This window comes from Drosophila albomicans, chromosome 2L (genome assembly GCF_009650485.2).
Source record: "Drosophila albomicans strain 15112-1751.03 chromosome 2L, ASM965048v2, whole genome shotgun sequence".
NCBI lineage: Eukaryota > Metazoa > Arthropoda > Insecta > Diptera > Drosophilidae > Drosophila > Drosophila albomicans.
The window spans coordinates 4,314,891-4,327,072 of NC_047628.2; the positions used below are offsets into that span (position 1 = coordinate 4,314,891).

The 12,182-nt window shown below is 43.5% G+C and overlaps 3 protein-coding genes across 8 annotated transcripts in view; 1 reads left to right on the forward strand and 2 right to left on the reverse strand.

Annotated features, from left to right (window-relative positions):
* Nucleotides 1–12,182, reverse strand: part of LOC127565354 (thymidylate synthase) — a 97,249-nt gene that overhangs the window by 47,554 nt on the left and 37,513 nt on the right. The window lies entirely within an intron of this gene.
* Nucleotides 54–5,203, forward strand: LOC127565337 (ER degradation-enhancing alpha-mannosidase-like protein 3). 6 transcript variants are annotated; one of them, XM_052003385.1, is made up of 7 exons: nt 54–387; nt 512–985; nt 1,051–1,197; nt 1,923–3,136; nt 3,199–3,470; nt 3,581–3,745; nt 3,906–5,203. In XM_052003385.1, exons 2-7 carry the CDS (start codon nt 852–854, stop codon nt 4,500–4,502), a joined length of 2,529 nt encoding a protein of 842 aa, XP_051859345.1. In that variant the 5' UTR covers nt 54–387; nt 512–851; the 3' UTR covers nt 4,503–5,203. The 6 variants fall into 6 exon arrangements, with proteins under 6 accessions (XP_051859345.1, XP_051859348.1, XP_051859347.1 ...); XM_052003388.1 differs by having other exon boundaries at nt 3,199–3,443; nt 3,605–3,745; XM_052003387.1 differs by having other exon boundaries at nt 55–387; nt 3,581–3,703.
* LOC127565335 (uncharacterized) lies at nt 5,858–12,085 on the reverse strand. The gene is made up of 5 exons (XM_052003383.1): nt 11,448–12,085; nt 9,795–11,393; nt 7,703–9,724; nt 6,747–6,945; nt 5,858–6,685 (listed from the first exon to the last, which is right to left on the reverse strand). The coding sequence occupies exons 1-5, from the start codon at nt 11,836–11,838 to the stop codon at nt 5,929–5,931; spliced, it is 4,968 nt and encodes a 1,655-aa protein (XP_051859343.1). The 5' UTR covers nt 11,839–12,085; the 3' UTR covers nt 5,858–5,928.

Sequence of the window (12,182 nt, forward strand, 5' to 3'; positions counted from 1 at the left end):
CACGCTTGCGGTCACTGTGTTCCCTAGTGTTTTTTTTTTTGCAATTTATGGCAGAATTGATAAGAACTGCCCTTTTAAACCAATTTAACTGCCAACAAAGCGAATTAACATATAACCAACTTTAACTCCCATGTGGCATTTTAACTGAATACCATATGTGCATACTAAATATCAGCAGCATTCGTATCAGAATTGCAGCTGGCGGTCCCTGCTCGCGTTTCGGCGATTTGCAGTCGTGGTGTTTTGTTATTGGAGCAGCACAAACAAGATTAAAATAAACTAAACATTTCGTCGCAATGTTACAACTTTGATGAAGAAACGCTCCCAAATCTGACGCACAATTGCATGAACAAGTGCATTATAGAAGTGAATGTGCATATTCTGTTGGTAGGCCAAAAACTAACTATGCATGTGTATGAGTGTACATATGTATTTATGTGTATTCTCTCACATTCAACACTTACATATTATATACATATATAATAAACTCTTTTTTGTGTTTTTAATTTAGCTGTCCATACTCTGTGTTAATTGAGGGATTTATTTAAAATTAAAAAACAAACGAATTATACAACTAAAGCGGAGACCGTGATAAATTCAAATGCCCAGCAGCAACGACAACAGCGACAACAACAAGTAACACGTTCAAAGTGAAGGTCAACGTCACAAGCGATATATAAATATATATATATTTAGAGAGAGAGAGAGAGAGACGAAACAAGCAATAATATTAACACCAACAACAACCACTAACGGCAACTGTGGCTGCCAAAACCAATTTACGAACAGCGCCTGCTGCCTGCATTTGGAGCTAGCGCCTTCAGTCAGCCTTCGTTTTAGGTAATAACAAGATGAGCTCGACTTTAACGGCTATCATAGCACAGTTTCTTCTCTCGCTGCTTCTTCTGGTCGTGAGCGTGCTGACCGACGATGCGAGCACCATTCCCACACAGAACATGTCCCACAAGGAGCGTGCTGAGCTGCGGTAAATCTAAAGATACTTCGCATGTACTACATTCTAATCCCATTCACATCCATTTGATATTGCAGCGAGGAGTCGCGTGACATGTTTTATCATGCATATAATGCTTATATGGCGAACGCATATCCTGCCGATGAGCTGATGCCGCTGTCCTGCAAAGGTCGCTATCGAGGCGTGACTCCATCGCGTGGCGACATGGACGACATACTAGGCAAGTGAGTATCGTTAATCAATTTACAGTAATAATTGCTGCGATTAGATGCAAGCAACAATTATAAATGAATTTAATCTTGATTGCACGTCGAGAAAGTGTTATTTCTAAAGTGAGCAAAAGCTAAAGATGCCAGATACAATTGTATACAATATGTTTAACATTCACAATTGTTACATGAACATTTTTAATTTTAATTAAAATTTTTTAATGAAATTGTCCAATGTATCAACTTACATAAAGTGTACTTCTTATGGCTGCATGTTGCAACTTACAGAACACTGTTAGGCGCGCTCTCTGACATTCAAAAATCATTTTCAACATTTTTAATAGGTATAAGGTATTTCATTAGCTTCGAATAAATTATTTATTTCATTACCTTATTTCGAAAAATTAACTGATGCAATGCGATAGAATAAATGTACCAATGATGAAATGAATACAGTTTATGGTACGAGTGTGGGAATATAACTACTACAGTATAAAACTTTCTGTTAGTCAATTAATATTTTGATCATAATTCACATTTAATTACTTCTTAAGTTGTAGTTTAAAAAGAAAGAAACTTTAATTTAACGCAAATACCAACGAATAAAAATGTACCAAATCAATGTACCAAAAGATACAGTCCTAATACCATAAAAGTCCTCTGTTTAGATTCTATCTGTTATTCAATTAATGTTTCGTATAAATACTCTCTATGTTGATAATTTGTCTCTTTTGTTGAAGCTTTTCCATGACGCTTGTGGACACTTTGGACACATTGGTATTGCTTGGCGACTTTGCTGAATTCGAGCATGCCGTCAAGTTGGTCATACGCGATGTGCAATTCGACAGCGATATTATTGTGTCGGTATTCGAGACCAACATTCGCATGGTTGGTGGTCTGCTCTCAGCCCACATTCTGGCAGAGTACCTGCAGAAACAGGCGGATGTGATGCACTGGTACAAGGGTGAAATGCTTGAGATGGCACGCGAGCTAGGCTACCGATTGTTGCCGGCATTCAATACCACGACGGGCATTCCCCATGCACGTGTCAATCTGCGACTGGGTATGAAGGATCCACAGCTCAAGAAATCGCGGGAAACGTGCACAGCATGCGCGGGCACAATACTGCTGGAATTTGCGGCATTATCGCGACTAACGGGCGATCCCATTTTTGAGGTAAGGGCACATGCCGCAATGGACGCCTTGTGGAAACTGCGGCATCGTGGCTCTGATCTCATGGGCACCGTGCTGAATGTGCACTCAGGAGATTGGGTTCGTCGTGATTCCGGCGTGGGAGCAGGAATTGATAGCTACTACGAGTATTTGTTCAAGTCGTATGTGTTGCTAGGCGATGACAAATATTTGGCGCGCTTCAACCGACATTATAATGCGGTCATGAAGTATGTCAGCGAGGGTCCTATGCTACTGGACGTATTGATGCATAGACCGCACGCCAAGTCACGCAATTTTATGGACTCATTGCTGGCCTTTTGGCCAGGTCTGCAGGTGCTTTCGGGTGATCTAAAGCCGGCTGTGCAGACGCATGAAATGCTTTACCAGGTGATGCAGATGCATACGCTCATACCGGAGGCATGGACCGTTGACTTTCAGATACACTGGGGTCAGCATCATTTGCGACCAGAGTTCATAGAGTCCACATACTTCTTGTATCGAGCTACTGGCGATCATCATTACCTGCAGGTGGGAAAGCGTGCGCTGAAGACGCTTCAACAATATGCCAAAGTCTCATGTGGCTACGCGGCCGTTAATGATGTCCGCACTGGAAAACATGAGGATCGCATGGACTCATTTGTGCTTTCTGAGACATTTAAGTATTTGTTCCTGTTGTTCTCGGAGCCACAGGATTTGATCATCAATGTGGATGAATTCGTCTTCACAACCGAAGCGCATCTTTTGCCATTGTCCATTGCGCAACTCGGGAACTCGACGTTTAGTGAGTATATTGTAGGTGCATCTGCAGTGTCAGTCAGATTAATAAGAATAAACTCATTGCAGGCTTTCGGCAATCGGACGAGCACAATGTACTCGACTTCATGCGCACCTGCCCCAGTTCCAATAAGCTTTTTCCTGAGAAAGTACGCAAACCATTGCGCAACTTCATTACGGGTTCGTGCCCGCGCAGCACCAGCGGAAAGCGTCTCAGTGCTCTGGACTTTCAAGCAAGCAATGCAGATCATTTGCGAGCTGTTTACGACATGGGCATCACAATGGTTTCTGTAGGCGATCGTAGCCAAGGCAAGGTGCGACTGTTTCATAGTTTCTATAATGTAAGTTTTTTGTTACGTTTGCATTTGCTAAGTTGTTTGATTTGTTTCCATTTGATTTTTGTTAACTATTATAAACACAGATGTTAGATACATCATCATATTTTTACCAGTCCTTAACGTTACATCTTCAACAGGCAAAAAGTCAAGAGGAAGGTGAAATGGGCTTGCAGTTCATGCAGGAAATGTTGGAGCTAACCAAAATGCAGAGCATGAATCAGTTGGCGCAGCTGCAGGTGCGTAATGACCAAGACAATTCGGCAGATATTCGATTAATGGTGAGATGGAAATAATATTTAAGATGTTCAAGCGAAAGCTAGTGGCAAAATGGGACTGCCAATGGAATCAATAAAAGAGAAGGCCTCTTAGATTACATATATACGAACGGAATAAAATGTTTCCTGTTTAGCTAATCAGTAATCTTGATTTTGGTTACAGGCCGTCGCCTATGCGTTGGATGATCAATCACAGGATTGGACAGCTCTGATGGCCGGCCCATCGCACTTTAGTCCGGAGCTGGTTGGTGAACAGTTCGTCGAGGGCCACATTGTGTGGGCTCGTCCCCCACGCGCTTGCGATGAGAAGCTGTTGAATGCCGAAAATGTTAGCGGCAAGATTTTGGTGGCGGAGCGCGGCGACTGCACATTCGTGAGCAAGGCACGACTAGCACAAAAAGCGGGCGCCGCGGCGCTAATCGTCTGTGATAATGTAGCAGGTTCTTCCGGCGAGACGCAACCAATGTTCGCTATGTCTGGCGATGGCACTGATGATGTTGCCATACCCGTTGTCTTTATGTACAGCCTGGAATTCGCTAAGCTATCCGATGCCATGCAGCGACGACCTCAGCTACGGGTTCGGCTAATGCAAATGGTGGAGTTCAAGCGATGGCAGCTCGCCAAGGAGGCGCATCAAAACGAGACGGCAGCGGCAGCTGCGGCGGCGGTTGCGTCTGCATCTGCATCCGCATCTGCGTCCGCATCTGAGGCGGCAACAATGACGACGATGCCAAAGAAAAAGCCAGACAAGGAATTGTAGTGATTACTCAACAAGGACCCTCTGGCATTCCCTAAACCTATAAACTGCTTTTCGATAAACATTTCACTAACTGTGTACACATAATAAGCATATGTATTTTGTAACTTTCGTTCGCAATTCCACAATCCATATGGAAATTCGTGTACTCTGCTAGAAACATCATTTAAAGATATACCCAACTACAACAACAACACGAGGATGCACATCAGCTCCATTGGCGCTATTAATTATATATGTAGTAGTTATTTTTAGCATTTGAATTTGAAATTATTTACGGTTCATTGAAGGATTAGAATTAGCTCGCAGGCTAGTTATCAGCTTCCTAACAGCAACGACTAAGCGGTATGAAATTAAAGGACCGTACTGCTGTGTGTGTACTATATCAGACACGTATGATATTATATATGCATACGATTCTACAATACCTGTACATGTATAGTAGTATTTTGTAGTTTATAACATTTCACAACTTTTATATGATGAATTTTACTTTTGAGTAAGTATATATCTTATGTAAATAAACTAGACTTTAGAAAATAGCAAAACAAGATTGAAAAAAAACTAAGAAACGCTATTATAAATAATTATATACATTAATTAGCTCATAATGTTGTATTTGTAACGATTGAATGAAAGTGTAGTTGAAATTAATTAGTCCATATACCAATATGCGTTTTAAATACATTATTTCAAGTACTAAATACATATGTGTATCATTTCGGTTGGGTTCAGTTTTCTTAAAAGAACACAACTGCTGGAAACTTAATTGCCCACCTTTCAAGGAAACAACTTTGTGCAAATGATTTGTAATGGCTTTTGTTTTTAATCGTGTTTCTTTTGGTGATTTGTAAATTTTTAACTAAATATGACACGCTCTACTCCAAAAAAATGTAAGAGCAGTTACTTACTGTATATTGTACATAGCTAGCAGTATGCTAGATTTTAACCTAAATCATGTTTTTCTTTTAGAAAATAAAAATAGAAACGCATTAGCTTAATCTAAATTATAAAATAATTCAACTGGTTTTCACAATTTTCTAAACAACGATTGTTATACATACATAGAATATACGTAAGCTTGATTGATTTCTCCTCGACTTAATGAGCTAATATTAATTACAGTTGGATTTTACATCTATTTGGTGGTTAACTAAATATATAAATGATGAAGATTATACATATACTATGCTCCAAGAGCATCTGCGAAACGTACATAGTTATATTCATATTGATAAAGTTTTTTTTTTGTAGAACAATCTTGGTAAGCATTAAAAGTTGGGAAACAATTCAAAATTAACAAACTAAAATCTAAATTCACGTGAGTGCTCCCAAGCTACAGTTAAAACACGGGACAATTTTCGTTATTTTGTTTTGAATCTTTGTTTTGGAATATTTGGTGTACACAGGATTCGTCTGGTGCTAACTGTCAGCGAGTTGTGGCAGCCAAGTCAGCTGCCGCCATCCTCATCATACGCTGATGCTGTGTGGCTAAGTGCAGGATATAATTCGTAATGCTGTCTACGGTCAGTGTCTCCGGTGTCATTATGATGACCTGCTGCTTTTGTCGTGTGTAATAGCGTTGGCATCCTTGCGGCGACAGATAAGTTAGCTGCCGGGGATCAGTTATACTAATCCAAATCTCGTCGTCCGATGGCGATTTGAGTATCAAGTGATCTCCTGTATTGATGGCCACCAGTTGACAATCGAATTGAGGCGAAGGCAAGCGATGTATATGCAGCAATCGGTGTGATGGTGTCGCATGAGATAATTCACAAGCAATGATCCGCAACTCTGGCCACTTATTCTGCTCTTTGACGTGCTGATACAAGACGAGTAAACTGCTCTGATCCATTTCGAAGCTGGGGAAATGCATGACGCCCAGGTTATGTCCAAGATCGAAGCCCAAATCATAGTTCATCAGCGTATCGCCGCTGCGATGATCCCAAATGGTAATCCTCGTCTGCCCATAGCCAATCAATCGATCCTCCATTAAACACTCGATATGTATTAATTCGTGGCGCAGCTGTTTGAACTCACGTATGCTGGCCAGCGTATCCAATGTCGGTGTCAGCGAATATTTGCAGATGCCCGACCTTGGCTTTCCCATGACGATCTCCTGCTGCCAAGCCATAACAAAATAGCGTGACTCTGGTATGCAGGTGTAGATAACCTGATTCCAATCGCTAATTAAACGAGATATGCTTTAGTTGCGGCAATTTGAATTGGAATAAGTTTCATGCTCACCAATTGACCGCATCCAGATGCACCGAATGCAATTTGGGACGCATCTCCTCCTCGCAATAGTAATATACATTTACGTAGAGAGACAACAGCATGCTCTCACGTCTGTGGTGGTCCAGTTGGTGGCTTCGCATTTCAATATAGACGGGCGTTGAATTGTGCGCGCACAGGCGATTTGCGTAAGGCATGACCACTTCCACATCTGTTAGAAGCAGTAAATCAAGTTTATGTCAAGGATTGCAACAAAAGAATGATTATAAATACTCAATTAAGAATATAAGTGATTTATGATGGCAACTGTTCAATTTGAATTCAATTGTGTTCGATTTTGAAAAATAGCAAAACAGTGCGGTATTATTCTTAAAATATACCACATTAATTTAAATCAAAACTACTAAAATATGCCGAGGAATATATTTGATCTATTGAGATAGTACTACATTTAAAATATACCTTAGAGTAAAAAATTTTCCGTATTGTCAGTCAAGGCAACTAGGTCTCGTAGTAAGGCGTTTTACCATACAAAAGTATTTTTTAAATACAATAACTTCTAAAATTTTTATCTGTTCGCAACCACATTTTCAGGAGTAATAAATACTAAAGTTGTTATTATAAGCACTGAATGCGTGAACGGAAATGGGCAAGTCAGAAATTTGATACAAACTTTATCTGCGTGCAAGCTTTAAAAGCTCTATCTCTGAGATCTAGGTATTCATATGAACAGACGTGAATATATCGTCTGTTGACGCTGATCAAGAATATATATACATAACGGGGACGGAGATGCCTCCTTCTGCCTATGGGTATCAGAATAAAAATGGCTGCAAAATAACAATTGTTATGTGAATACTGTATGTATGTATTGTCTATTACAAAATGTATTTCAGTGTCTTCCTTTTAACGTTTTGATGAAAATATTTTAAGCGCAGCATAACTGGGTGACATTATGTTTAACTCACCATTTGTTGTGCGCCGAGTGCCACCCAAGTACACCCAATGTTGATCAATACTATCCGATTCCAGATCATCTGAGACGCCAGTTGTGCGTCGAGTGCTTTTATTGTTGCCAGTTGAACTTGTGTTGGCTCCAAATATGTTGTATGAGTGTTGCTGGGACGTTGCGGCATTAGTAGTTAAATCGTCTGGCTTGGGCTTTTGCAGGACATTAAAGATTTTCGAGTACTTCCAGAAGGTGATTATTCGCTCCTGCAATACAATGAGCTGCTCTAGCTCGTAGTACATGTACAGAACTTTGCCATTTTTGCCCGCCAGCGGGTTTCGAAGCGTTGTTGGGCCCTTGGTTAACGACAACAGAGCACCAGGCGGTGCCATTTGCATCTGGCGCACATTATCCATCTCAAAGTCAACATGTGTGCCGGCCATTTGACGTGAACGTCGCGAAAAGTGTGGCGAACGTGGCCGCGATGACTCTGGGGGATAGATTAATGCAGGTTTGGCAAACGGAGAATATCTGCCAGTCCTATCAACGAATCCCTCAAGCGGTGGTGAATGCTGTTGCTCTTCTTGTTCCTCATTCGCTTCCGGCGCTTGATGCTGCTCCATGGGGCTACGCACAGCGTTTACATAACGTCGTATTGCTGCAGTGAACAGCGGCGGACTAACTACGACATGATTCGTAATAAACTCATGAGTGTCCATTAAAGGTTTCTGCATTTCCAGCGCACCCTTCACAGATGGCACAGCTCCTAAATCAGCGTTGGCAACTGCGACGCGGTCCGGTTCGTCCACTCTCGACGCCATTGGCAATGATTTCGCTCGAAGACACCTACGCTTCGACGACTTTGATTCGACTGTTTGCTGTTCATGCCGCAGTCTTGATGTTCTCTGCGGCATTCGCTTTGGAGTGCGCGGTATCCTTGTCGATTTGGTTGGCGATGCCTGCTGTTGATCCAGACGCTGCTGCTCAGTGGTGTCCACTAGTAGATATTGCGCAGGCGAGGAGTCCGGTTTCTTGGATGTTTTCTTTGTTGCGACACGCTTCGCAGCGACAGTTGAACCGCCGCTCAGACGTTGCTTGTTGCGAGCCTGTGGCAAATCGGCCAACTCGAAGGTCTTAAGCATGTTCACCTTGCGATTGCGCAGCATCTTGGAATTCATTGAACGCGTGATTAGTTCGCGGTCAGGTGGAGTTGACGCGGTTGTTGGTCCAGCGGCAGTCGTGCGACGACGTTTCGGCGTAGCCTTCTGCGGGGTCTTCTTTAGCGACTTGCGTTGCGACGTCTTTGTGGCAACATCCCCACTCACTGCCTCAGATATCGGTGTCTTGTTGCACTTCAGGCGCTCAGGTGACGGTGGGACAAAGGCATTTGGACTGACGGCAGATGAGGCAGAATTGTTCAAGGACTTGACAATGTAAATCGATGGCTTGGATTCGCGCGCCTGACGCAAACGATTTTGCATGCTTTCGTGAAGATCATTCTGGGCAGGCGCTGCAGCCGCATAGACTTTGGCAAACGCTGCCTCCAAAGAGAGCGCATTGCCGTTACTACTAAAAGCTTTCCCAGCAACGGGCTGTTGCTCCACGTCACCTGTCGGCGATTGAAAGAAGTATTCGAGTGCTTGACTTGGAGTCGTAATTCTTGCCGAAGGCATTTCGTAGGCTGGTGCCGTAAAAATATTGGCTAGAGCTGTGGGTTCTTTGCCTCTCAGCGACACATTTTGTTGGCGATGGCTGCTGACGCTGCTGTTGCAGCTTTCGCTGTTTAGTTGCTTCTCATCCTCCTGCTGCTGTGGCTCACGTTTCTCCTTCTGCTGCCTACCCCGTTTGCCGCGCACATCGTTGCGCATTCGATCTAGCTGTTGTTGGGTGCGCACTCGCAAGGATCGTCGACCGACATTGCTGTTGGCCAATTCTCGCATTGCGGTTGCCACCGCATTGGCAGTTGCTAGCTCCGTGAGCCCGAGATAATTGCAAAACTCATGTTGTTCATTGAGCTGCACGTGATTGTGATATTCCAGACCTGTTTAACAAGAAAGATAGAGACAGAGATAGAGCATTTAAGCGAGAGACGAGATATTGAAGTATCTTACCTTGCTGCTTTTGTTCCTGTACACTAAGTTGTTGAGTGTTTTTGCTGTTCTCCAATTCCGTGTACTGCTCAGTAACAATGGCTTGATACAACAATTCATCGGGAACGATTGATTGATTGTTCTTTACACACGAGGATGGTTTCTCTTGGCTGCCCAAGTCTGTTGTGGAGGTCTCTTTGGTTTGCAGAGACTGCAGCAAAGTTTGCGTTTGGATTGTGTTAAAGCCAACTCTTTCAGGAGTGTGCTGCTCGACTTGCGTTTCCACTTTTAGTTGCGGCTCTGGCTGTGAATCCATTTCTGGCTCAGCCGCACACTCCGACTCAGGCACGGGGACTAATGTTTTGATAGATGGAGTTACATGCACCTCGATACAATCATCGTCATCTTCTTCGTCATCATCGTCGTCTAGCACAATGGGCTCATCATGCTGCAGCAGTCGCCTATAGTTGGGTCGTTTCTGAATGGCCACATCTTCACTGGAATAAGGAGTGTCGTGAGCATCGATGGCACTTAATTCTCCAGCTGCCGTTTGCTGAATTAAATCTCTCCTGAGTTCGGCGTTGCTTTGACGCAATTTATCATAGAATTCATTGAACTTTGGCTGCACAGCGGGTTTTGCTTCATGCTGCTCGAACTCGGCCTCAAAATTTTCCACATCTTCGACGACGTCGCAATGCAGAGCACAGTTCCAATTATCCATTTTCTCGCTAAAGCTCATCTGTGGCTGTGCCTGGCAAATGTTTGCTAGCCGACGATCCATGGCGTCCGCAGAGAGTGTGTTCTTCAGCGGCGCATACTTGCGTGGATGTGGCGGCGACTGCTCCTCTGCTGTGCCCACATCATCGTCGTAATCATCATAGTCGCTTCCATTGGGCATCGACGTCGAGCTGACTGGAAACTCGGTAGTGCTGCTATGTGGCACAGCAGCAGCCGCTTGCTCCTGTTCCTGTTCGTGTTCTTGCTGCTGATCCTCCACACCATCGCTGGCAATCAGAATGGTGGGTTGCTCCTCGGGCTCCTGCTGTTCTTCAATGGCTATCTCTTGCAGTCCCATTTGCATCCGCAAACTGCTTGGCGGCTCAACTACCACACACTCGTCGTCATGCTCCTCCAATTCATGGTCGTACACTTCACATATATCATCCACATACGAATCGCTAACTTGAGGTGTTTCTTCATCGACTGCTGTATCCAGAATCAACTGTTGATGCTGCTGATGTTGTTGGTCCAACACCATTGCTGCATCGCTTAGATACACGTGTGCCTCGTTGCTGGGCTCCTCATCCTCGGCATTGCTGTAGACAACACCTCCATTGTTCAGCTCTTGCTCCTCCTCCACTGCCATTAGATAGGCACGCTCCATCTCGGCTCCGGGATGCACGCTGTGTGTAACAATTATTTCGCAGCACTGGTCATCCGTCAAGAGCACTACATTGTTGTCATAAATGACGCAGCCTGCATCCGAATCTTCCATAACATGTTGCTCCTCAATCTCATCCATCTGTTCTTCGTTCGACTGCTGCGAGTGCGAGCCAATGCCATTGCTTAGCAGATACTCATCGTTGGTTGATCTCACATTCATTAGAGTCAGCGGTGCATCTGCAAGAGCCAAATGAATGCTAAGTTCCTTGGAAAAAGTGTGCTACAACTTACTTGTAATCTGGGGACTGAGAACGACACGTTTGGGAGAGCTGTTGACGATGGACAAGTGCACGCCATAGACATGACTTTGATCCCCTCCTCCGCTGTCGTTCTCCTGCATGTCATTATCAAAGCCCTTGAAGCTGTTCTCCGAGTTGGCCAGCAAACTGTGCAGTTCCGTGTCATCGGAAATGAAGGCCAGCATGTTGTCTCTGGAGGGATCCACTTCGTTTTGTTGAGCAACATCGCTGCTGGCTGATGGGTCAGTTGGCCCTGGGGCAGCAGCTGCCTCTTCTGTGGACAGTGGTGAGAAAAAGTCAAGCAAACGATCCTCGGCCGCAGCGTATTCCCTCAAAGAAGTTCCAGTTGCTGGTGCTGCGGCTGCTCCTCTTCCTTTTGACATGTTGGTGATTAACACAAAGTGAATGTAGCAACAACCACTTCAGCAATGTTTGAATGAAGAAAATGTTTTTGTGCGACAAATTTCTCAAATATATTTTCTGAATTTAGCACGTGAAATTTAAATAAAATGTGTCAATACTTAGAGTTGTCTACTAAATAATGCCCAAATTGACTATGACATGATTAACATCGCCTTTTAGGTTTGCCAATACGTATGCGTTAGCACGCATTTTTCTCTAAATTAAGTTTTAATTCAATTTTTGTTGCAGAACGTATGAAAAACAAATTTCTTTTAGGGAGCAACAAATCGCGGCACTTGTCGGTAAGTGAAGAAGAAGCAATGCC